At 42.5% G+C, this 24,791-nt stretch overlaps 3 protein-coding genes across 5 annotated transcripts in view; 1 reads left to right on the forward strand and 2 right to left on the reverse strand.

The window, feature by feature from the left end:
- The first annotated feature begins 3,144 nt into the window (after window positions 1-3,144).
- On the forward strand, window positions 3,145-6,787 carry sqstm1 (sequestosome 1). The gene is made up of 8 exons (XM_049029735.1): window positions 3,145-3,396; window positions 4,132-4,227; window positions 4,413-4,669; window positions 4,777-4,939; window positions 5,215-5,292; window positions 5,383-5,543; window positions 5,897-6,077; window positions 6,196-6,787. Exons 1-8 carry the CDS (start codon window positions 3,228-3,230, stop codon window positions 6,354-6,356), a joined length of 1,266 nt encoding a protein of 421 aa, XP_048885692.1. The 5' UTR covers window positions 3,145-3,227; the 3' UTR covers window positions 6,357-6,787.
- Window position 6,788: 1 nt separating this feature from the next.
- On the reverse strand, window positions 6,789-10,848 carry LOC125751156 (MRN complex interacting protein). 2 transcript variants are annotated; one of them, XM_049029738.1, is made up of 7 exons: window positions 10,559-10,848; window positions 10,184-10,243; window positions 9,298-9,404; window positions 8,789-8,852; window positions 8,404-8,552; window positions 8,013-8,106; window positions 6,789-7,385 (listed from the first exon to the last, which is right to left on the reverse strand). In XM_049029738.1, the coding sequence occupies exons 1-7, from the start codon at window positions 10,616-10,618 to the stop codon at window positions 6,909-6,911; spliced, it is 1,011 nt and encodes a 336-aa protein (XP_048885695.1). In that variant the 5' UTR covers window positions 10,619-10,848; the 3' UTR covers window positions 6,789-6,908. The 2 variants fall into 2 exon arrangements, with proteins under 2 accessions (XP_048885695.1, XP_048885696.1); XM_049029739.1 differs by lacking the exon at window positions 10,559-10,848 and adding an exon at window positions 10,371-10,525.
- A 135-nt stretch (window positions 10,849-10,983) lies between these two features.
- LOC125751138 (TBC1 domain family member 9B) overlaps window positions 10,984-24,791 on the reverse strand; it is a 17,331-nt gene continuing 3,523 nt past the window's right edge. Inside the window, exons 3-22 of one of the 2 annotated variants that reach the window (XM_049029702.1) lie at window positions 24,390-24,508; window positions 23,639-23,867; window positions 22,966-23,224; window positions 22,479-22,686; window positions 22,027-22,209; window positions 20,986-21,138; window positions 20,739-20,889; window positions 19,205-19,419; window positions 18,310-18,427; window positions 17,916-18,201; window positions 17,578-17,707; window positions 17,130-17,228; window positions 16,905-16,973; window positions 15,879-16,119; window positions 15,657-15,722; window positions 15,217-15,288; window positions 14,845-14,895; window positions 14,489-14,548; window positions 14,247-14,344; window positions 10,984-13,646 (exon numbers count right to left, since the gene is read on the reverse strand). In XM_049029702.1, the coding sequence (XP_048885659.1) occupies window positions 13,029-13,646; window positions 14,247-14,344; window positions 14,489-14,548; window positions 14,845-14,895; window positions 15,217-15,288; window positions 15,657-15,722; window positions 15,879-16,119; window positions 16,905-16,973; window positions 17,130-17,228; window positions 17,578-17,707; window positions 17,916-18,201; window positions 18,310-18,427; window positions 19,205-19,419; window positions 20,739-20,889; window positions 20,986-21,138; window positions 22,027-22,209; window positions 22,479-22,686; window positions 22,966-23,224; window positions 23,639-23,867; window positions 24,390-24,508 (3,425 nt within the window). In that variant the 3' untranslated portion in view covers window positions 10,984-13,028. The remainder of the gene's footprint in view (window positions 13,647-14,246; window positions 14,345-14,488; window positions 14,549-14,844; window positions 14,896-15,216; window positions 15,289-15,656; window positions 15,723-15,878; window positions 16,120-16,904; window positions 16,974-17,129; window positions 17,229-17,577; window positions 17,708-17,915; window positions 18,202-18,309; window positions 18,428-19,204; window positions 19,420-20,738; window positions 20,890-20,985; window positions 21,139-22,026; window positions 22,210-22,478; window positions 22,687-22,965; window positions 23,225-23,638; window positions 23,868-24,389; window positions 24,509-24,791) is intronic. The other variant, XM_049029703.1, reaches the window with a different exon arrangement.

Below are 24,791 nucleotides of genomic sequence, written 5' to 3' on the forward strand. Positions count from 1 at the left end.
AGAGGAAGAAAACACGCAGACAATAGTTCCACGATGTTTTGAAAAGCTCGATTTTGTATGATTAGCAGAATAAAGTAACACAAAGTAACAACTACTTCATTAAGAAGACAAGAGTCTAAGTTTTAGCGTTTATATACACATATAATGGAAATGCTAGTTTGTGCGAATACTTGTTAGGTCCCAATAGAAGCAACCATGGCTAACCCACTTTACAGATACATCACGAACAAAGTTTTGCATGTGTGCCTTCTATGTATCCTTCAGTGGAACAAACCAGTCATGTGTCAGTATGACTCGTAAATATACGGCGAGTGAAGAAACTTCCAGATTTTTCTCGTACGTTTGTAACGCTGAAATGACGTAACAAGGAAATCAGACAAATTAGTCACAAGAGCCGAGTCACCGTCAGCTGACCGAGCGGTCGCCTAGGGGTTCAGGGCGGTAAATTAAAAATGACCTTAACGTTTTTAAAAGAGGGTAACTGCAATGTTTAGTAAGTGACATTGCAAAATTTAGACATGATGTATTAAATGGTAACATAGCTGTCCGTTACTTGGTCGTTCAGTAACAATTAGGCCTCCATTGGGTTTAAGTTACCTTTCCTCTTAATTTGCTGCTCTTACCTTGTAAAGCCCTTTACTTTGCCAGTGAAATGTGTTAATTACTTCAGTTCATGCCGCGATATTGCAGTATATAGTAACAGATTTTTAAAATAAGAATTATAAATTGCAATTATAAATTTGCAGAATGGTGGCTCAGTGGGAAATACTGCGGCCTCAAAACTCCAGTATTGGGAGTCTGAGCTTACGTGTTCTCATTGATATATTTTGTGGATTTTCACTGCGTACCCTCCCATGGTCCAAATTCATATGACTAGGTGAACTGGTGTCACTACATTGCCAATAGGGTGTGACTATGTATACCCACTTGTGGATTCGTCATACATGTTATTCTATACACCACCCAGAATGACAAGAACGTTCAAGTTGATACACTGTCAGGAAAAAAGAGTATCAATTTGTACCTTTGCTTGTCACCGGGACTGTACCCCAGTGTAGGGTCTGCAAATTTACTCCAGCTGAAGGTAAATGTACTTTTTAAGGTACAGAAATGGATATTGAGGAACATTTTTGTACCATTGGGGGTAGATTAATGCTGTTTGTACCTTGGGGATGTTCCTCAGAGTTCATTTCAGTACCTCAAATCAGACTAAAAATGAGGCAAACAGAGCCTATCACACTTTTTTATTTGAAGAAATACAAGTGCAACAGTCTAAGCAGGAAGCAACCATTTAACACCATATTATATATCTAGTGCACATATTAGTATGAAATGGCTTTTCCCTCAATCTTTTTGGCAAGCTATCTGACAGCCTTTTGCGGTGTGCTGCATCAATACTGTTCCATTCATGTCTGACTGCTTCCCACAGCTGGTTTTTGCTCCTAAACTTTTTGCCAACAAGTTTGGCTTTGATATGCACCCGTAAATTCTCTATGGGGTTAAGATCTGGTGAAGGACCAGGCCAAAATATCACTGTCAGTTAATGCCTCTCCAACCATGACTTTGTTGTTTTTTCTGTGTGCTGGTGCATTATCTTGGTGGAAAATGGTGTTTTGTCTGTCATTTCCACTATGCAATGTGTTTAAGCTTGGAAGCAACCCTTTCTGTAATTTCGTTTGGTACTCCTTTGCATTAATGGACTTTTCACATCACACCAGTTCACCAATACCAGATGCAGAAAACACCCCCACACCATTATCCCACCTCTGCCATGTTTCACAGTAGTGGACAAGCAATCTGGGTTGAATTTCTCACTTGACCTACGAAGAAAGCGTTTGGGAGCATCAGTACACAGCTCAGAACATTACTCATGTCTTCAGAGAACATGCGGAAACCACTGAGAATCATGGTGACCATAAACTAGCAAAAATTTGAGTCTGTCTGCCGCATGTCTTTGTGGACAGCAATGGTTTCCTTGCACACCTTGTTGGTGAAAAACCAGCTTCCTTGAGCCGTCTTGTAATTCTTTGCGAAACAGCCTCATTTTGCCCATTTCTGAATTCCTGTGCTCATTTTGTGAGAGGCTTCTTACGATTCTTCAGAATGGTCGTGTTCAGCTGTCTGTCATCTGCACGTGTTGTAACTTAAGTCTTCCAGAAGCTGCTTTCTTTGCCACAGATCCTGTCCCTTGAAATGTGTGACCAATTCTGAGAATAGTAGACAGTGGAATCTGGATATCCTCAGACTTCAATCAGACATGAATGGAACAGCGCTGACGCAGCACACTGTGAAAGGCTGTAAGACGGCTAGCCCAAATGGCTGAATTTTATAAAGAAATACAAGAGAAAAGCCACCCCATTCTAAACTGCACGCTGGCTACAGACAGTGCATTCAATATTGTGAAACACTGTTACTTATTTCACCTGTATTTTAAACAAGAAAAGTAATCATAAAACATATGGTAAATCATGTTTACCTATTTTTTTTGCCCAGCAGTGTACATTTACAACTGGCAAACAGTAACACTGGGATACAGCCCCAGTGACAAGCAAAGATATCAACTGGTGCTCTTTTTTTCTTATAGTGTAGTTGTGGTTTGGTTCGGTGGTTTGTACCTTTGCTTGTCACTGGGGCTGTACTCTCAAGGGTCTGCAAATTGTACCCTTAACTTTAGATAATTGTACCTTTTAAGGTACAGAAATGGACTCAGGAATATTTCTGTACCATTGATGGTATATTCATGCTGTTTGTACCTTTGGAACGTTCCTTAGAGTCCGTTCCTGTACCTAAAAGGTTCAATTAAAAGAATATCTCAGTGACAAGCAAAGGTACATTTTTTTACAGCTTTTTTATGATTGTATATAAATAAAATAAAACAAACGCATACAGCAAAACGTTTTACATTATTACGATACTACAAGCATTTTTACAATGTTAACATATATTGTTTTAGTAACTGGCACACAGTGATTTCATAAAGGGATTTTCCAGTTTAAAAACTGCTATGTCATTACCCACTTTCCATAACAGCAGCGCCGAGATCGCCTGCGCCGGTAGGTGCAACAAAACACAAAACAAACGTCCCGAGTCATGACGGGTGACGTTCGCCCCTCTGATTGGACCATCCGGCTGTATATACTTGACAGGGAACTGCTCAGAAGACATTTTAGTCCAAATTTCGTCTGCGCAATAGCCAGCTGTACCGGTAAGGATCGGAGGAGAGCACCATGTCGATGACAGTGAAAGCTTACCTACTCGGAAAGGAAGACATTCAGAAGGAGATTCGCCGCTTCACGATTCCTGAAGATGCATCGACCAGCTTCGTTTATCTCACTCAGAAGATAACCGATATTTTCCAGAGCCTTCGCAATGCCACCTTTCAGTCCTACTATAAAGGTACGAAACAAGTTATTTAGTGTCATGTGAGAAGTAGGTATTTGTATGTGCTTTGAGTTGTGTCGCAGTCTACTTAATATAGAAATATAGTTGTTAAATTGTAACGAAGTGTATGTCACGTAACTGTGTAACTTTGACGCTCCCTTGCGGTCATGAAGGTAAACAAGTATGGCGCATTCGTCATGTTTCTACAAGTTTTTATAGAACACTAATTATCCATTGGTCTTTTGTTTACTACGACTTGCGCATAAAGTAATAATGAGGTACAAATGGCTATTTTTGTAAACCCATCTCCTGAACGAGTACATAACTTCCATAACAACAAATTGTATTTTTAAGATCTACATAGACATCCGACCTACAGATTTTAATATTATGTGTATTCTTTATATTGATATGTTCATTTTTTGTAATGTTTATTCCACTATCAAATCAGTCTAATTCTAGTATATTAGAAAAACTATACATGTCGTCTTTAATACACTGTTCGATTATCTTACTGACTATAAATAAAACTAGTTTGAAAGCTTATTTAGACGAGCTAAGCAACATATAGACTCTTAGCACAGCACTGTTGCCGTATTGTCACTGTTTCGATAGTCTAGCTTCGTTGTCAGATTAGTATTGGTGCTGGTTATCAGGTATTACCTTAACACTGATGGGTTCAAAACGTGAAAAAAGGACAAGATCTTAGAATGCTTTAGTTAGTTCATTCAGGGCGCCTTGTTTTCTCAGATGAGGACGGAGATATGATTGCATTCTCCTCCGATGAGGAACTCATCATGGGACTGTCCTGCATGAAGGACAAAACCTTCCTTCTCTATATCAAAGGTGAGTTAACTTTTACATTAAAGTTCTGGATACAAATGCACGATTCAGGCCACATTTGCTAACGAAGGCAATGCTATGCATTGTTTAGTGTCAGGTTATAACAAACAGACATGCTCACAGAAATATGCAGGTCCCATTAACCGTAAGTGGGTTCTGACGTACTTCATTTTATTTTTCCTCTCCAGAGAAGAGGGAACACAAGCGAGAGCAGGTCCCCACTGGAGCCCAGGCTCCCTGTGATCCGACCAATAGAGCACCTCCGCCACACGCGATGGTGCACCCCAATGTGACATGCGACGGCTGTGATGGCTCCGTGGTTGGAACACGTTTTAAGTGCACCGTGTGTCCCGACTATGATCTGTGTGGCCCCTGCCAGGCCAAGGGGCTTCATAAGGAGCATGCCCTGCTACCCATCTTCCACCCTCTCTACAACATCTTTGAGGTGAGCACTTGTCACTGTATAGAAATTGCACATGGCCCTTTGGCACTAGACTTTATCTTGTATTTAAGTGTTAAACCTTAGGCTGTTTTCTCTGTGACCTCCTGCAGTGTATTCCTCGAGGGAAGTGGTTGCGCAAGATGAGGCATGGCTACCCTTACTGCATGTGGGCAGGAACCCAGGCCCAGAACCTGGGTCAATTCCAGCCGGGCTCTTCTGGACAGCAGCCGGCCTCTCATTCTACCCAGAAAGCCCAGGGGGGTGACCAGCCTGGTAAACCAGCCTGTTCCTCTTGTTACATTTGCTAATCAAAGGTCTATTCACAAAATAATATAAATGTCTTAATTCACATGCTTAAATATTTATATGGTAATTAGCTGATACATAAAACGGCTATCTTGATTTGATTGAACATGTCACGGTCACATTTAAACACCACACCACCAGCCTTTCCTATGGCCAAGCATATCCTTCTGTTGGTTTTGCACCCCATCCATTCTGTTCCCACACACATCCATTCAGTGTCCCACCTGTCTTCCTCCTTCTAGTGGATGCTTCCAGCCAGTCCAATGTGGAGTACCTGAAGGACATCGGACAAAGTGTGGCTGCCATGCTGAGTCCTTTGGGTGGGCTTTCTTATCTCTCTTTTTGCTGGTGGTGGTGGGTGGGTTGCAGGCCCTTTAAACCCAGTGGGGATTTTCAATTTGTTTCCGCAGGCATTGATGTGGATGTTGATGTGGAGCATGATGGCAAACGGACCAAAGTGACCCCAACTCCACCAGGCTCTGGGGGTCCCTCCAGCCTGCAATCCACCAAGTCAAAGGACAGCTGGCAAGAGGGGGAACCAAAGAGAGCCAACAGCTTGCAGGATGACAAGGTAAACATTTTCACTTTGAAATATAAGTTCCAGGGTTTATGAATCTGAAGATGGTGCTCTACAATCTGGTTCTTCGGACCCCCAAGCAGCAGGGGCACTGCTAAAGACTTTGGGTCCCATGAAAGCATATCATATTGGGTCTTTGGAATCGTCCAAGCTGTCCTCCCTCCTTCCAGGATCCCTGCCAGGCAGCCCATGTTCACGCTGGGGGGCTGGGATGGAACATAAACAAGGACTGTCTGGAGGTCCCCTAGGACCTGATTGGGAACGCTGCTGTAGGAGATGAGCCATTGTGACACATTATGGAAGCCATGACTGTGTTCGAGCTGCTTATTCCTCACTTTTGTCCACAGGAATGCAAGGACCAGGGCAAAGATGAAGAGTGGACCCATCTCAGCTCCAAAGAAGTGGATCCCTCCACAGGGGAGCTGCAGTCAATGAGGATGCAGCCTGACAGTCCGGGGTTCTCCGCTGCCTCTGCACAGGCTTCTGTCGGCATGAGAGAGGCAGCACTATACCCACATTTGCCTCAAGGTACTGATTGTACATTTACAGATGAACTTGAAGTGTGTAGAATACGGGAACAAAGTATCCCACTTTGCATTTCAGGATGGTGGTAAGATACTAAGCTGGTCTCGTGTTCTCCATGCAGATGCTGATCCACATCTAGTCGAATCCCTGGCTCAGATGCTGTCTATGGGTTTCACTGACGAGGGTGGCTGGCTCACTCGGCTCCTCCATACCAAGAATTATGATATTGGAGCCGTACTGGATGCCATCCAGTACGGCAAAAACAAAGGCCCCAAGAAGTAATTCCAGGGCACCTAAACCAATTAACACCAGTTGATTCTTCTGCCACTTATCTACATAGAAATGATTTCTGCTTCTGTCAACTTAATATAACCTCAGTCTTGCACAAGTTATATAATCTTGTAGCTGCATATAAAGGGTCTATGGCAAGAGATTAACTAGCCTTATTAGAGCGATGGCAAAAATCCTTTAAAGCGGGTCTTCTGATTTAATGAGATTTTATTCACTGTAATGGTTAGTTTCATATTGCTATAAATGACAGACGTAAGATGAGTTGCGTTTTAGAATGGTTGATAATCAGTGAAATGATCATGCCAGGCTTTGGGTTATTGGTCACAATGAGGGATGTTCGCTAAAGTCTTTTTATATGACAATCATTAAATGCAAAATCTTTGTCCTTCCTCTTAATAAATAAATAGCATCCGAAGCAATAAGGTCTCTTTATTTCTGTTTAATCAATATCCTATTTTAAAAGTCCTTAGAGATGTTCAATACATACCCATTCTTGCAAATAACAGGCTATGCACAAATACTTGGGCCAGTGGATGAGGAAAGTTAAAATGTGTCGTCAAAGTCATTTTCTGTTTGGAAAAGTGAGTGGAGCAGCCCAGCCCTACTGCTTCCTGTCTGTGGAGCAGATATGTTTGCCAGACCCCTGGTAGCAAAACTCCCTCTGTCACTGCCCAATGCACAGCTGAGATCATGTCCCCCAGCTGCTTGGGTTGAAATCACCCTGGAATTGCCCTCCATTACAACAGCTCCTGCCTTATCGGAGCAGGTGTCCTGTACATCACTGCTTTCCTTTGCCTCTTCACTGTCACAGGACTGAGTCAGGAACCTGGCCCACTTGGAGGTCATCCTCTGTACCGCTCCTTCACTAGCTACAAGCAGGGGAGGAGGCTCAGCTACAAAACACTGCCTACTAGAAGCTGAACTTTCAGCCATAGGAAGTGTCGTGTTTGTAGCTGAATCTTTTGGAGAAACGTTCCCTGATACCCTTGGGTTACTCTGGAGATCTTGGTCGAGCTCCCTCTGTAGGAAAGGACATAATTAATATAATTTGTCCTGTAGTGCACCACAAATCCATGGCAAAAATAAAGCTGCATACCCCATGAAAGTCATCATCACAAGTGTGATTAGTTCTAACCATAGTCCTGGTGGCACATGGTAAATGCGGTTTCGTGTTTCAGCGGAGCTCCTAATTATCTGTGACTAAGCAAATGACTGATTTAATTACACAGTTAAACTTGTTAAATCAAATGCATTATATTACTACATTTTTTCCTCTTCAAACCACTGCCATATTATTGTTGACAATTTTAGCTTGTGAATAGACTCCATTAATAAACGTCACTAAAAGTTTGACTCAAATATAGGTCTATTTGTTTCACATAAAAATAAAACGGACAAAGGGAACTTGTTTTAAATGTTTTCCATCACATATTCTTCATCAATATTAAATTCAGCTTATTAAAAACACAGTGAGAAGCTGTTCATTTTAAATCTCCTGTCAGTTTTTCATTCAGATCAGGTATCAGTGAACGCATTTCATAAGACAGATAAAACAAAGAACAGTACACTGCCACCACCATTAGTTCTGAAAAGCACCGGACTACAGAACATAGTTTTGAAGCAGATCATTAAATGCAGGCCCTTTACCTTTTGCTGCTTGGCTTTCTTCAGAGGATGGTGAACTTCTCTGGGGTCAAATTGGGGTGACTGCCCAAAACATGAGCTCCATCCTCTCTGTTTCCTAATGGTCAACATTACCCAGTTACACCAACAAACTGGGCCTTCATTAACATAAGGGCCTTTTCTATACACACATAAAGTCCATAACTGCATTATCCTATTAACTTATCTCAATGTTTCATGCAAACATAGTTAAAAAAATATATAATTTTTTTTCATTGCTTTAGATCAACTGCAAAAATATGAATGTACGTCCGTTCTGAGTGCAAATCCCTTGCCCATCCTCAAAGTGCCATTCAAAACCCAGCTGAGTAATTTCTCATATGTCACAAAGGGACCAAGCAAAATATGCAATTACCTAGAGTTAGTTTTGTCTGCGTTTCTGGAGATTGTGAAGTCTTTTCTGTCAGTGTAAACGTTCTCTTCCTCTTCTGGTTCCTCCTGTAAAACCTGGTCGACCTTACTCTCCAGGTATTTGCTCCAGCAGCTGGTCTTAACCCCCTCTACCTAAGCCAATGCACACATGCACATAATTGCCTGAATCATAGAAGCACTATACTAGTCCATCTCATCAATACAAATAGCATTAGTTGTATGAAATAAAAAAATCCTTATTGATACACAATGACCGTCACAATTAGTAAAACTAACATGGTTAATCGTTTCATGTCATACTGAAACATATCTTTTGTTGCAATCACTATCACCTTCCCAGAATACCCAGTGCTCCCAACTTAACTCACCAGCTGATCCCCACCATTTATGGGTTCATCTGCTGACTTCCTTGATCCACTGGCCTCCTGCTTCCTTTAAAAGACAAACAGAGACATCAGTCCACCCTCTCTGTGAGGGTAGAGACATTGTGGCACCAAGTGTTAAGTAATTTAAGGGCATGGAAGCCATTTAAGGAAGTGCTTTGTATTAAACAATTATTATACAAATTTCTGAATGTGACAGGAAGTGAAATGTCAACATGCAGGCAGTGGAATTCTGATTCTGGAACTTGGCAAAACGACAGTTCTTCATCGTTTAGGTTTGCTAAAGTACAATTTAATTCCAACAGTTAAATCCCAGTTCACATTCGTCTTCCACATCAACTGTAAACATTCCACATAGGTTATTAATTCAGGTTAGTCTGGTCCACTGACCCTCCAGCTTACATTTAACTAGAGCAACTAAGATGGAGGAATTAGCGTGACGGTGAGTCTGAAGGATCACAAAGACAGCACAGCCATGCAAAATGCATGGTTACCGTGGTAATGAGGCCTGCTTGTCCTCAGCTAGCAGGACCTCTCCTCGTAGGGCATTGAGCTTCTGCACGTGGCAACGGCAGTCAGCCCCAGAGCCCTGCCCATACACCTGCCGAGGTCACCATGTCAGTGTACGCAGAATGCATGCTATGTGCACATACAAAACTAGCTATAAAGGTACAACGTCTGATATTTTTAATTACCAGCCACATGAACATTTAAATATATTTGATTTTTCTTACTATCATTACTAGCATGAATTGGCTGACAAGCCTAAAGTATATAATTGAAACACTAAAGAAAGACACACAGTCTGTCAGAAAGGGTAATTTCCAAGATATCCCATGGGCATGTCTGCATGTTTATCCTATTTTACAGAGGTTAACCTGTCACCTAATTCATAATGTCTGAAGCGATTGACGCCAAAGACACACCATACCAAGGCTAGGAGTAACAGTTGTACCTAGGTGTCAATTTCCAGTTAAATTTTAAACACTTTAAATGGACCAACCACTGATTAAATAGATAAAATTTCCTTTCACCTTTGATGATCTTGGGCTCTGATGCGAGTAGCCAGCAAATATTTTCCACGGGGTGCAATTTACTATTATTATTTTATATGCCCTTGTTGTTCATTTTTATATTTGCATTTTTTATAAGGTTTACTGCGCTGTTATAAACTTGTGAATTGTGTGAACAGTTATCACTGGTATTGAGGGCTGCGTGCTGTGAAGCTCACTGCGTATAGTTATTGAGTTTTAATGGTAATTTAACGTGAAAACGTTAATAGTTATTCCAGTGTACCTCTAACTAGTGCCAATGAAACAAACTTGACTTTACATGAAAGTGGGAAGAGGACGATAATCCATCGGTCTTCAATCAACGTACCTTTAGCAGTGACTGCTTCTCCCCACACATTTTACAGTTCCATTTTTTACTCTTTTTAACCTAAAATGAAAATTTAAAAAGTTTACAAACTACAAAGAAAAATTCTTCATAAACTTAATCGCAAGGTGAATGAAGAACAGACGACACTAGCTGTCGTATTGGCAACGATATTTTAATGCACATTTACCTAATCGCTTTTAATGAAAGTAACAAATGTACACTTCGGTTAACAGCGGTAAGATATTACGTATTTAGTATAACGCTTAGTCTTAAAATTGGGGGTTGTCTATGAACAGAGACGGCGCCCCTTTTAAAGACTTTGCCTGTTTTCGTCGTTGCCAGCTTACATATTTCTGACATTAAGTAGCAGCCTACCTGATGCACCTGGAAAGTTTGGCACGAAAAGCATCTCAGCACATTAAATTCTTGTCCCATCTCGAATAAGAAAATATATGTATTCGAGTATATGTAAAGTATTCGAGTATTTATTTAATTAATTTGTAATCACGCCTAATTCAACACCTGAATACAACAAAGTGAGATACACATTTCTTAGTCCCGGCCAAACGTTTTGAAAATGGCGGATAATCGCGCTGTCAAATAACGCTAGCGCCCTCTGGTGTACACGCGCACCACTCCTCTCGTTAATCCAGCAGCTCTCAATCTTGTTCCCGGCACCCTTGTCAGAATGTTTGGATCACCCAGCTAGGTTAATACTTATGTAGAATATATAATCTTATTAATAATCATTAATGATAAAAAAATATTCGATAACCTTACAACTCACACATGAAGCCGGCTTATTTAGTATTTATATTTATTATGTATCAAAGATGTACAGTACATATTGATCAACAACATTTAAAAAAACTCAAAATTAGCATAAAGTAAGAAATGGTAAATAAATAGTGACTCAGTAATGGACAAAGGTGAAGAATGTGCCGTGTGATAAGAGGGCACAGAACCAAGATTAATTCAACAATGAAAGAAGCTTTCACTGACGACAGAGAGCTTTGGCTGAAAGGTATTATAATAGAATATTTTTTTCCCTATTAGTGTCTTTTACATTACAGCAACAAGCCTGTAGCAAATAAATATTGAATATCAGTATAATAACTAATCAATCCTTACAAAGACATCTACTTTTGTGTAGCAGACAATAAGCTGTACAATAAGGCAGTTTACAAAGGATGCCAGTCAACATTAGCCAGTAGCACAGTACCGAATGCCCTACACATCAAGGAAAAAAAAACAACAAACAACTCCGTTGGCAGGCATCACAATACTGCTAATGTCCTGAATGAACGGTTTGCAGGGGAAACATCTTCCCTTGGGCTTCTCCTACTCGAGTCCTTCACATTGTGAGAATCCCTAGAACGAGGGAAGTCTATGAAGTCTATTGTTGGCCAACTAGAGACCACTCACAACTTGCGGGAGAGAAACACTGGATTAACAGATAACTCCAATTGTATATATCTGAGAAAAACTGGACGCAGAATCTGATGTGGAGATGCATGCGGGCAGAGGAGGATTGGATCTGGTGAGGTTATAGTGTCTCCCGCATCCACATCCCTTTTCATACATGTTTTACATGTCATACATGCAACCTTTCCTGAAACGAGGCAGGCTTGGGGAACCACAAAATTTTCAATGACCTTGAAAATAAGAAGGCTAATTCCACCCACACCTGTCTGACCCTTCCTGTTAACCCGAACTGTCACATCTATACACATCCTTTTAAACACATCCGATTCCTGAAGCAAACTGATAACACAATACTCAAAGGTAAGAGGCAATCACTACATATTTTCTAGACATAATGGCATTGCAGTAATACAGATGACAGTTAACCATATTAGATTAAGATATGCAGCAAACAGCTAGAACATATTTATTATAAACCAATCTGATTTGGCTGAAAATTCAAACAAATCCACAGGCAACAAATTACTGTAAAAAATAATAAGGTAAACTGTAGTCTGAGTAGTTAAAGCAAACATTTCATAGTAATTTGTCTGTCTGGGTTCTCATGGGAAGCAGATGTCTCGTGGTTTTATGGTTAAAAATTCACTACAGTTATACTGGATTTAACACTGAATGGGAGACAAGTAAATAAAGTATTGTTACCTCGAATTTAACACTACAGGGAATAAAGATCAGGCTCAAGAAATGTAACACTGGGATTGGGACTGAAACAAAACTTAGAGGGGCACCAATTATAGCCCAACGAGGAAAACGGCAAAGTCTGTAGAGTAACCTGGTGCTATGGGTGAACACGGTGCCTGCTGTGTTCATTTACATCAGGAAGTAGTTAGGAGCTGCAGATTGTTTCAGTAAATGTTTAAACTTACTTGGTAAATGCAACTTTCCAGCACGTTCTTCCTGCCTTATTCTATTTTAGGTAATTAACTGACAAAATCATAAAAGCTCTTCAGGGTACTTGATGTTTTCTTTCGGACATGCATTTCTTGCATTGTGTTAATACCATGTTCGCAGATAGATTTTACTGGATGCATCCCTCCTAAAACTTTTAGGGTCAATGAAATTGATTTAGAATTGTATTTGATTGGTAAGAAGCAAGAAATTAGAAAAAAGCTACCTTCTTTTTAGAATTAAATTGACCCCTAATGAAATCTGATGTAAATTATATTGGGAGCTGTTTTCACATGTTTTTTCTGGCCTGTAATGTATTTATACTTTGGCAGATGTGTATAATAAGCCAAGACACGCGAAAGTCGAAAGTGTCTAAGAAGTTGAGAAGCAGCGCTAGGGAGGTGAGCAGGTGCGAAGGCCGAGCGGATAAGAAAACGAGCGAGGTGCAGAAAGGTGTGGAGTAGGATGTGACTCAGCTTAATGGCAGTGAAAAATCGTGCTCACTAGATGAGCTGACCTGCCTCTCCACAGCCCTCTGGGCCCGGCACGCTGCCACTCTGGCCCGCAGGTCATACTTCTTCTCAAAGTAGTCCACTAAAGCAGGCTCCGTGAGCAGAGAGGCCAGCACCTGCTCAAACGTAATGGACCAGTCTCCATCTGGGCAGCTGCCCCGGTACTGGTCCCCACAGCCGATCAGCACGGTGTCATCGGCGATGTCCTCACACTGCAGCGAGCCTGCACTCACCAAGGAGTACGACGACACGGAGGTGTCATCTTTTACCTCCTCCTCGGAGCTGGGGAGGAGAGTGACATCCAGCTGGGCCTCAGCTAAGGCCTTTGTGACCTGGGCCTCTCTTGAGCTGCTCTCCCCAGCAAGCTCCTCCTTTCCTGGCTGAGGCACGTTGGAAACGGGGCTGGTGGTGCACTGGCCTTCGGACCTTTTGGCACCGTTGTTTGTGAACTTTTTCCCAACCTCACCGATGCGTAATAGCAGGCTGGCTACTGTGGCAATTGCATGATACAACTCCTGCTCCAGTGGGTCTTCACTAAACATATTGTAGAGGGTTTTACACAGCTCAATAAACTGCTCCTGTAGACAGTTAAACACACAAGCACAGGGAAAGTTAGTAGGTGACGTAATCTTTGACCATTCAAGAAAGGTTACTAAAATGCAAATGAAAGACAATTGGCCTTCGAGTTTTCCCTGATGTCTCCAAAGATGACAGACCTGTCACTGCACATCATGCCCACCAGTGAGTGAGCTGTAATGTCACTTTCACAAACTAAGTTTGGATTTGACCTGCAACTGGATAAACAATCCAATGATAAAATATCTTTTGATCATGTAGCATTTAGAGAGGATAAAAACTGCTTATTAAGGTCTGGGTGTATCAAACATGATGTTGCAAATCTTTAACATAAAGTGTTTCTCAAATTCTTTAGTTACAAATGATTCTTAATTGTAATTAACATGCTATATGATTCATTTGTTAATTCTAGTCATCCCCTGAATATGGACAACACACACTGCTTAAAGGCACATCATAAATGTTTCCACATGGAAATGCATTAATAATTGCATGAAATCCATGAATATTTTTTTTTTCCTAATGAGAAAATGTATTTTATTTATGCCCTATAATACATAAAATAAACAGCAATTCTTCCCCAACAGGCCATTTCCACTTACCTGGTTCATCCTGGGCAGGTCTTTGATGGAGTCCTTTTTGGTTTCCTTCTCTCTGGCCCACATCCTCAGGTAATATTTATAATCCTTCACCTTCTCCTCTATAAGGATATCCATGTTAAGATAGTCATGCCCTCAGGAGCATCACTTATGTAAAAGCCGGCTCTCCAGCAATAGCTAAGACGCAGCAGGAAAGCAAAATCAGCCCAAAAGATGCAATAAAGGAGGGTGTCACCGGGGGTTACCTTTCTTATCCTCCGGGCTCACGGCAATCTCGCCAGTCTCTGCAGATTTCACCACTTCTCCTGAAAACAGGAAGCAGGAGTCTCAAACTGACAGAAAACCTGAGGGCTACAGGGTGGAAGTGACCCACGGGGTGAGGGAAGGAGGAGCTTTGCGTTAGGAGGGAGAACAAAGGCAAACAGCAGGCAGCCACAGTTAAAACGGAGAATGACAGGGAAAGATGAGCCTGACTGAGGCAAATCCCATAGAGAGTGTGGAAACAGTAAGAATGAACAAAACCTAAAGAGGTTGTATTAGGAAGAAGAGGTTATGTGAACCACTGAGGAGGTAGCAGAATAGAAAAGTTGGAAAGACAAACCTGATTTCACCTCCTGCAGCAGAAAGTCCAGATCTGACAGGTAAGGAGAATCTGGAGGCATGAGAAAGCAGAAGACACAGAGGCAGAGAAACGAAAGTGAGGCTGAGACAGGGGATGCATATGTGAACAAAGGGAAACCATAGGGAGGTGACAGAGCCAACCACATGGTAGATGAGGAAGTCAGAGAACATGTTACTGATTAGTGGAAATGGACTCTTCACATGCACTGAAAACACACTGAAGATGACTGGGGGACTGTACCGACAGACCAGAAAATCCGGGTCCATCTGCACCAACTACCTTTAAATCTACGTCGAGCACATATGCTGAACCAGGGTGCATGCGTGCGTGCGTGCGAGAAACAGCACAGACCTTGTGGAGTGACGTCATCAGTGAAGAACTGTGTGGCCTCCAGGGCAGACTCAGCCTCTTCTGGGCAGAGTGCTGTAATAGCAACAAGAGTCAGCTACCTCCAACGCAGACACACAACAAGAGTCAGCTACCTCCAACGCAGACACACAACAAGAGTCAGCTACCTCCAACGCAGACACACAATAAGAGTCAGCTACCTCCAACACAAACACACAACAAGAGTCAGCTACCTCCAACGCAGACACACAACAAGAGTCAGCTACCTCCAACGCAGACACACAACAAGAGTCAGCTACCTCCAACACAAACACACACATATTTGAAAAGTAATTTATATAAAAAGACATAGCATAGCATCAATTGCATCTTGTGTTTTCCTTTTTGGCCATCATTTGGTTGGCTGTCTGGTGGGTAAATACGATGGCCGGTCACTGACTCACCAGGAGGAAGGTGCATTTTGTAGAGCAGCTTCAGCTTCTCTGTCATGTCTCCATGGTACATCCCACCTAAGACAACAAGGTAGGTTCGATGGTTAAATGATACAGCCTTCAAAACACAATTTGTAAAAATCTTCACAGTATGCTTTATGGAATTCATTAAAGCCAAAACCTGACATATAAAGACATATAACATGGTTATACAGGCTCTGAAATGTCTCTTACTCAAGCCGGTAATAAACTCTTTGAAGTTGATGAGGCCGTCTTTGTTTTGGTCAAGGAGTCGGAAGAGGCGAGCGGCCAGCATGGATGTGTGAGTGCCACAGGCCCAGGGTCCCAGGGTGGCGAACAGCTGGCTGAACTGACCACGGTCGATGCGGTACTGCTCCAGGTAGGCCAGGCTGGGGTCGTGGCGCTCCGCCGCCGTGGAGCTCGCCCCCCAGTAACAGCTGAGGATGTGCTTTGTCTGCGAGTACATGCACACAGGCAAGCAGGCCAGAGTGTCATGAACACACAAAGACACAAAATGGAGATTCATATACTAAAAACATGCCCAGTCACTACACTATGCAGGTAACTGTAAAACAGGAGTATATACAAGCATTACAAGTTAAACTTCTCCAAGACTAAAAGACTTTGGCATTGAGATATTCACATCTTTGGGGGAACATTTGGTCCCCATAGTGTCAGTAATGCCTGCCTGACAGACACAGACAGACTGACCTGTGTGAAAGTCTTAGGCAGCCAACAAAAATTTCTTTAAAATTATCTTTATTTGGTGTAAAACTGTGCTATTATGCCTATTAAAGTGTGTTAGCTTAGCCATTTCAAAACCTCTGCTAAAATCATCCCAGTATTTCCAGCAACCATACAATACACCCATGTATTTTTTGACTCAACCACTAGGACACCTAATATAGCTGATCAATATCTTGGGACTTATTTTACTAATTCAGTTAATTACTTAAATGAGCTGATGGTGAAATTTAAGAAATAGATAGAATGGCTGGGGTATCAGTAACTTTCTGGAGAACAGAAGAAATTTACTACTAGCTTTTATGTAGTGTGTGTGTGTGTGTGTGTGTGTGTGAGTGTGTGAGAGAGAGAGATACATTAGGGTTTTGCCCATAGAAATGAATGGACGGTCCCCACAATGGCAAATGAGTACAGGTCTGTGTGTGTGATCATTAAAATTGCCCGCAGAAGTCATATTTGCTACTAAATTAATATGAGATGTGTCGCCAGTCTTACCTTGAAGAGGACATACAACTCCTCCAGTTCATCAAGGCTAAAAGCGGAATCCGTCATGATGGATCTAACCTGAAGATGCATAGCCCTGTATTAGCTCTTACCGAGGCAGCAAACACATAGAGAGAGACACAGACAGACAGATCACGGTACCATACCTACAGCTCAATACCAAGATATTTCACAACGCAACATACAACCCAACTTTGTGACAGCATAGTCCCCTACCACACTCCTCTTTGCAGTGTCCTCCAAAGACTGGATAACCTTCAACCTGTGTCTGAACCTCATCTGTTCTATGGCGTCCGCGCGCAGACTGCCGAACTTCTGCACCAACACAGAGGAGAAAGCGGAGATCACTCAGCAGCAACAAGGAAATGGGGAAAGGCTCTTTGTCAGGCGTGCATTGAAGCGTGATGGAGAAAGGGGCTAGAGATGCATTGCAGGGCTGCAGGCAATGGGTAATGATGGAGCAGCATTAGAACAATCAAGACAATGAGCTATGGAGAGAACAGTAATGCAATCCCAATGATAGGAATACAACTAAGCAATAATCCAGATAATGAGCAGTGAGGAACTAGTGCTGCAGCAATGGCAGCAATCAGTTGTGAAACTAATGTGGCAGTGGGGAATGCAATAAACCGTAAGAGAATAGTTTCAGAACAGTGGGGCTCACTTCATAGGAGGTCTTCATGAGCTCAAATACATCGATCTCAGGTGGTGGTTCATCACCACTGGTCAGAAGGGCGTGGAGATGGGGAATGGGAGCCGAGACAGTCTGCTTGTTTACAACATTGTCCAAGTACCTTCAAGAACAAACAGCAGCAATAATGCTTATCCAGGAATAAACATATACCTTATATATAACCTCTTATAGTAAGCTGGTAACAGCTCCCTCCTATCTGACATAAACAGCACCCTGCCGAGCACAGTACAGTCAGGCACCTACGCCATCTACACGACAGTCTAAGGCGCACAACCATCTACAAAACATCGTCATGGCTTTACGCCCACCTTCCCAAGATAGTCATGGCCTCCCCCTCGTCATTGCAGGCCAGAAGTTGCTCCATGTTGGCGTGCAACACGGCCAGGGAGACCTGGAAGATGGCCTTGATGCCCTCGTAGAAGAAGCAGTCCACCATTAGGACAGCACTGTCGAAGGGCATGACGCTAAGAAAGAGGGTGAGGAACCAGGAGAGCGAGATGGTGGAGATGACCCCCAACTCCTGCATGCGCTCATACAGCAGCGGGAGACAGTCACGGGTGAGCTCCTCAAACACACCCTGATCCACAAGTGCACCTGCCACACGCATAGACACAAACAAAGATAACTCAGTCCGTACAGTGTAAGAATAATTCTAAGGTGTAAGTCCATGTCACATCGTACGAAGGTGAGCCGGGCCCTTACCAACCACACGTGTGTTGTAGTAGTCTGGTAGCATCCTCTCACAAAGAGCCACCAAAAGCCAGAAGGCCTGTTCCTCCGTGCAGTACAGCAGCAGAACAGAGGTCACTATGTTCATAGCCTAAGGAAGAAAAATATGAGCTGAGCCTGGCCACACACTGCGACTCGGCTTGGGCAGCATGTATATTTTTTCTTATCTTCATGCCTTCTAGACATTTCACCCTGGTGAAATATTTGAAATAATTACAATAATTAAAATAAAAACATAAATCATGTAGGATACTGTAAACTCAGAGATAGGCTGAACAGACTCACGGCGGAAGTTGAGCACTAGGGAAACAAGGAGACAACTTCTTGTTGCAGAGTTAAAAAGATCACCCTGCCTGATGTGTGGTACCTGCCCTATCTGCGCCCGCATACACACAGTTTCATGTATGCTGCGCATGCTCCAACAGTTTACAGCGCATTAATGCCACATTTATTATGTGTGGCATTAACCTTTGCATACACATTACTCTGACTTTTTTAAATAATAAAAAAAAAACTTTAGTGACGTTCCAATCGTTGCTAACGCTGTGCGCTACAATACATCACCTCAATACAGCATCTCTGTATCAGTTTCATAGAAAAAGGAGCATCTGTATTTTTCATGGTATCACAAATTATACTTTTAGGATTTCTAAATTCTGGCGTATACTGTGATATCGTCATACTGCCCAAGCTTAACTGCAACACTCACTGCGTGAGCCTTTTGGCACAATTCCCAAAACCCTGTGCCAAGCAAGAGTCACCCAGAAGCAGATGCCCAGGTTAAGACAAGGTAAAGATGATGGTGGGGTCAACCAGGGAGAAGCTTATGCACGTATTTCTGTAAGTGTGCGGTTAACATGAGGCTAACCTGGCAATATCCGATGTTGGGGTTCCGATATGCATATGCAGTGAGCACACGGCGTAGTGCTGCAATGCCTATCTCATTCTGGAAAGCCCGGTGCTCAGGCATGGAACGATGAAGGTCACGCTCAATCTCCTCTGTGGCCAACGTACATCGACCCATGGCCTGCTCCACCAGCTCGGCATAATACCCTGGGTGGGAAGCCATCTCGTTCTGTGCACCTGTGAAGTGAAGGGAATAGCAGGTCTTACCTTCTCCAATCCTACACCTCTACACAGACATGTCAGCCAGGTCTTCTAACTTGGTTGTTGAGGGTTCCATCAAGAAGATTAGGACAAATAAGTCATAAAGAGGTTGGTTTGTCAACAATCTCCCTCGTTGTATTGCCCTTTAACAAGGTACTTAATTGGAACTGATCTGATAAAAACATCCAAAAACATCAGAGGTGGCCAATCTTATCCAGAAAGGCCCCTTCGTATATGTGGGTTTTCAATGCAAACCTCTAATTATATTACTAAGTAGATGACTGATTAGCTGAAAAGTTCTCACCGAGTTTGAACAGCTGACTAAGATTATCCCAAAAACCCGCATAGACATTAGCCCTTTGCCACCCCTGGGTTACATAAATGGGGGTAAGAACTATTAATAGCATTGGGCAAAAACTACACATCGGAACTCAAGACAACCTTTATTATATTATATTACAGAAATATTAAATCTATTATGATCATAATGATGGAATCATTCTCCCAAATAAGGGTCCTAACTCATTTCAGCCCCATAAGAGACAGTCAAAAATGTGTGAGATCTTGGAACTAAGAAAGGGCTTTTTAGTCAGATATTCTGTCTTCCTACAGGACTCCTTTCATTTGCTTTCAGAATATCAGCACTTTTCTTCTGACCTCATTGGTCCCTTCCTGACAGCTGGTTGTCTGAGGCATGGCCATTTTTGGTCATAACCGAAAAGCAGCCTTAGTGCAGTTTTTTGCCTGCTGTTTTCACACCAGGGTTCCTTATAGCAAGTGAACTACAGTAAGGAATGCTGACAAGACTAACATGGCCAAAATTTTGACAGAGAAGATGCCCTTCCTCTTATAAAGTGTGACAGTTACTTCCACAAAAATCGAACTCTTGATACCAATCTAGATGTACATCTGCAGATTTTAACACTGTATAGAAATTGTTATTAGAGACTATGGTTTTTACCTAGATCCTAAGCAAAAGCAAACGTTAGCACATAAGTTACACAGAGTTGCTAGAGAAGTTAAAGTCCGGATGCTTGAGGGTTTGAACGTCAGCTGGACACAATTTCGCACCAGTTTATGGAGATATTTCATTCAAAGTCAGTAATAATTTCTAATCCTACAAGAGTCAAGTTTCTGTGGTGACAGCACATCTTATCGGCCACAGGTAGAAGCCAAACAGGAGTATCTTATGACTGGCAAAACTAAGTTACCTTTTGTTTTCAAACACCGTCACCACCATTTGCCCAAGACTACAAAAGAAATGTATTTAGCCTAGTCCTACCAGAGAAAATTACCTGAGAATAGCAGCCACAACTCCCCACGGAGGCTCTCGGGAATGCCCAGTAGAACCAGCTCCCGGGTCTTGGAGGTACGGTACATGCACACACCTCTCCCAAACTCAAAGAAGTGGATGTTCCAAGACTCTTCCTTCATCTTCTCCTTGGTCTGATCAAACACAGAACATCATCGTGTGACATGAGTGTTTGGGGGGGGGGGGGGGGTAATCGATTGACTGGAATAGTCTGGAATGTAGGGACTCACAGCTTTGGGCCCCAGGTCCTCAGAGGCATTCTTCTGGAATATGCTAATGAGGCTCTGAGTAGCAGTGGGAAGGTTGGGGCTATAGTACCGGCCAGGTATGAATTCACCTGGGGAGGGTGGGGTGAGAAAGGGAGCTGTGGAGCTGGGGGATTCCTACAGGGAGGGAGTTGCACATACAACCACCAGTCAGAGCTTAGAGCGTCAAGGATGAACTTGTAGTTTAATTTAACATGCACCCTATGTTTCATATACAGGTTCTTATACCAATTCCTGTCTTCTTCAATGCAACAGCCCAACAATCATTTCATTGCTAAATCACAGAACATTTGCACTGCTTCGAAGCAAGAAGAAAATGCTCCTTAGAACAATTTCAGTTTCACAAATTTTTGTTCCTGAAATAAGATCCTCTTCTTCAGTCTCTTCATTATCATGTTACAGTCATTTACCAAGTACTTTAATAATCATGCCCATCTCCATATACTGTACTGTGCAAAAGTCTTAGGTAGTCAAATAAATATATTTAAATGCTGTTCATGTTGGTGTAAAACTTTGTTGAAGTGTGTCAGTTTAGCCATTTCAAAACCTCTCCTAAAATCACCCAGCAACCATCCAATATACCTATGCATTCTTTGACTCGACCACTAGCACACCTTGTTTGGCTAATCAATATCTCACAGAGTTATTTAACTAATTCATTAATTAACTAATCGAGCTGGTGGTGAGATTTAACAAATACATGGAACGGCTGGGGTGCCCCAGAGGAGAAGTTTTGGAACTGAAGCGATGTTCATCTAGCCATCCAGCAAGAATCAACAGTAATTTTTTTGGAGAACAAAGTGTTACTGTTCATTTGCATACATTCTAATGTTAAACTTTTTTCTTTCTCTGAGCAAATACACACTTACTACCTGGATAAAGAACTATAAATATTTCTCTTAACTACCTATGACATCTACACAGTGCATGTTGAAGGTGTTGCTCTACTGAGCCCGCTATTGAATCTCTAAGGCTGTTCTGTTGACTGATGAAATCAATTCTCACAGGTAGATCTTTGCTGTTACTCCGCACTCTGTCAGGGGTTCGCTGCAGGAAGTCAGAGATCCTCTGAACCAGAAAGTCACGGTCCCTAAGGTTGGCAAACAGGAAGGTCATCTTGTTCTTAGTGCTGATGGACAGCGGGCTGGGCAGGACACTGGAGCTGTCGGCCTTTTCCACAATGGAGACCTGGAGACAAAGAATCATGATTGGAAATGGTAAGAAAACAATATCTGCCAACACTTAACTTGAGGGAGCACACACTTAATGTATTACTCACTTAAAGTATTAAACTCAGTGTTGGTTTTGTACTGATTCCATGTTTATTCATCATTAATAAATCAAAATGGTTCATGTACTGTACAGTACTGCACAAAAGTCTAAAGCAGTCAAAAGAAATGTTTAAAGCTATGTATCCAGGTAGTAAGTGCACATTTGCTCAGAACAAAAAAAATTACTTCTCTCAGGGGGATGATCAGCTGACAGAGGTCCTCTTCGCGACTCGCGAAGCAGATGTAATTGTTGGAAACAAACATTTGGCCGATCACATGCATCTTAGTGAATGGTGTCCAGAGCGTGCAATCCGTGTGTCCGTCCAGCCGCTCATCAGCTGTCAGGCGGAACTGGGCACGATAGCGCTCGTTCTTTGCTCGTGCATCAAGATCTCTGAAACGTGGGAGCATGAAATGAGCCGAATCTGCAAAGTTCTGCCATGAAACATAATTATACTGAACATACTGACACTGAACCAAAAGTTAAAGCTAGAATCTAATAAAACAGATAAATGAACATTTCGGCATGTACACATACTCTCACAAAGTGATTTAAAGACCCTTAAAATACCATACATATATTTTACCATCTATTACTAATGGGCTCAGAAAAGTTCCTCCCAAGACTTGCGCTGTTAGAAAGTGGCAAATCAGTTGGCAAAAGAAGTTTCACCTTTTGAGGGCAGAAACATTCTTCAAGTTCTTGCAGGGCTTGGGTAGAGATAGGTCTGCAGCAAAGCCTTCGTTGTCCAGCAACTGCCTCATCGCGATGTTGGCCAGCTGTTCCATGAGCTTGAACGTGTCATTGATGTTAAGGAACATGGAGAAGTAGTGCTCTGTGTCACGAGTGCTGACCCGGATGCTCTCTGGAAATAGCAGTGTGGCATTCTTCTCCAGCTGTGTCACGTCTGTCCACTGCACCACCAAAGTCACTGAGGTAGGCAGAGAGGCACCAGGAAATATAGAATACACAATCTGGTTAGTGCATCAGCATACATATAACCATAGACACAGCTGATGGGAGAGGAACATCTACAACATCGTTACTGATGCATCCACCAAAGGGCAAGGGGGTCAAAAAACCCACCAAAGGCACACTGACAGATACGTTCACAAAAGAAAAATCATTCAGATATTTTCACATGGAGTTATATCCATCAAATTTGAGTGCAACAGCTGTCAAATATACCCACCAGAAGAGGAAAAATGCCACAGAAAAAGCTGAGGAGAAACTGGGAGTTACTTGAGGATAAATGTATGAATGTCTGAGGCAGAGAGGTTGAATTGCTACAGCAGCAGATTCATCACGGTTAAACCTAGGTAAAGAGGAAGATTTGCCAACTGACCTTCCTTGCCCAGTAAAAAGGAGTAGAAGCAGAGGTGATTAACGCTCAGGTAGACCCAACCCTGTCGAGGGACTCGTCCCTTCCAATAGCTGCAGGAGTAATAATTCACCAGCTTTTCCTCATCTGGCATTCTGAATAGCTTCCGCATTTTCTGCTCGGCCTCCCGGAATTTCCCCGGGTCCTCATCCTCTGTGGTTTGCTTGCTCTTGTTCTCCTCAGCGATGATGCCCTGGAGAGGATAAAGCACATCAGAGTGTGGTCGTTGTGACAGGAAACATTGGAAGCAACACACTCATAGCCTCGTCTCACTCCAGGCTGTTTTTGTAGTACCAGTAGGACACCAACAATGATCCTGTAGAACAGAAACTTCATTGGTGTCTGGCAAAATAGTACATTTGAGCACAAAGTATTGGATTTTGTTATCCATGTTTTTAACTAAGAGGGTCATAAAGGAGCTTGTTGCCAAGTTACTAAACCAAATCAGTAGGGAAAATACCTCTTATGATTTTTTATTCGCTTTTCTGAGACACACATAATATTTATTATACATCCTCAGAAACTACCAAGCTAATTAGTTCAACTCAAAGCCTTACTAACCTTGTGCTTATCCCTGATTTATCGACAGTAGGTTGTCTGACAGCTGTCTGTCATATTTCATTTTGGATTTTGAATTATGGGTGGACTTTCTCATTCACGGATCCTAGATTGGTGCTGCAAGCTAATCAGTAAAAGTAAAGTGTGTAAGGCCTACCTGGATCTTTCCTTTGACAAAGGTGGTGATGTCCTCCTCATTGTCAAAGATAGAGAGTGTTTGAAGCAGGTTGGCCTCCAGCCATTCCCAGTGCACTGTGATCTCTTTCCGTGAGGACCCTGGAGGAACACACCAATTACCACACACGTGGGGGTAGAGGAACTGACAGGAGGTCAGATCCAAGGCACCTAAATTCTAAAGCACCTCACTCCTACACGTTTTCCAACTCAGTGTTTCCAAACCTGGTCCTCAGGGACCCCGAGTAAATCCACATTTTTGCTCCCTTCCAGCTCCCTATGAGGTGGACTGTTGACTGTCTGGCAGGGAGCTGGGAGGGAGCAAAACGTGGACTATCTGGGTGTCTCCAGTGACCGGGATGGGAAACAATGTTCTAACTCATGA

This window comes from Brienomyrus brachyistius, chromosome 10, assembly GCF_023856365.1.
Source record: "Brienomyrus brachyistius isolate T26 chromosome 10, BBRACH_0.4, whole genome shotgun sequence".
Taxonomy (NCBI): domain Eukaryota; kingdom Metazoa; phylum Chordata; class Actinopteri; order Osteoglossiformes; family Mormyridae; genus Brienomyrus; species Brienomyrus brachyistius.

Excerpts from the sequence above, each read along its gene's own strand:
- sqstm1 (XM_049029735.1), top strand. The coding sequence starts at position 3,228 with ATGTCGATGACAGTGAAAGCTTACCTACTCGGAAAGGAAGACATTCAG. Across the intron at positions 4,670-4,776 it reads CTCTCTACAACATCTTTGAG|TGTATTCCTCGAGGGAAGTG; the intron begins GTGAGCACTTGT and ends GACCTCCTGCAG. Across the intron at positions 5,293-5,382 it reads TGCCATGCTGAGTCCTTTGG|GCATTGATGTGGATGTTGAT; the intron begins GTGGGCTTTCTT and ends TTGTTTCCGCAG.
- LOC125751156 (XM_049029738.1), bottom strand. The coding sequence starts at position 10,618 with ATGGGACAAGAATTTAATGTGCTGAGATGCTTTTCGTGCCAAACTTTC. Across the intron at positions 9,405-10,183 it reads AGAAGCAGTCACTGCTAAAG|GTGTATGGGCAGGGCTCTGG; the intron begins GTACGTTGATTG and ends TGACCTCGGCAG. Across the intron at positions 8,553-8,788 it reads TAAATGGTGGGGATCAGCTG|GTAGAGGGGGTTAAGACCAG; the intron begins GTGAGTTAAGTT and ends GCATTGGCTTAG.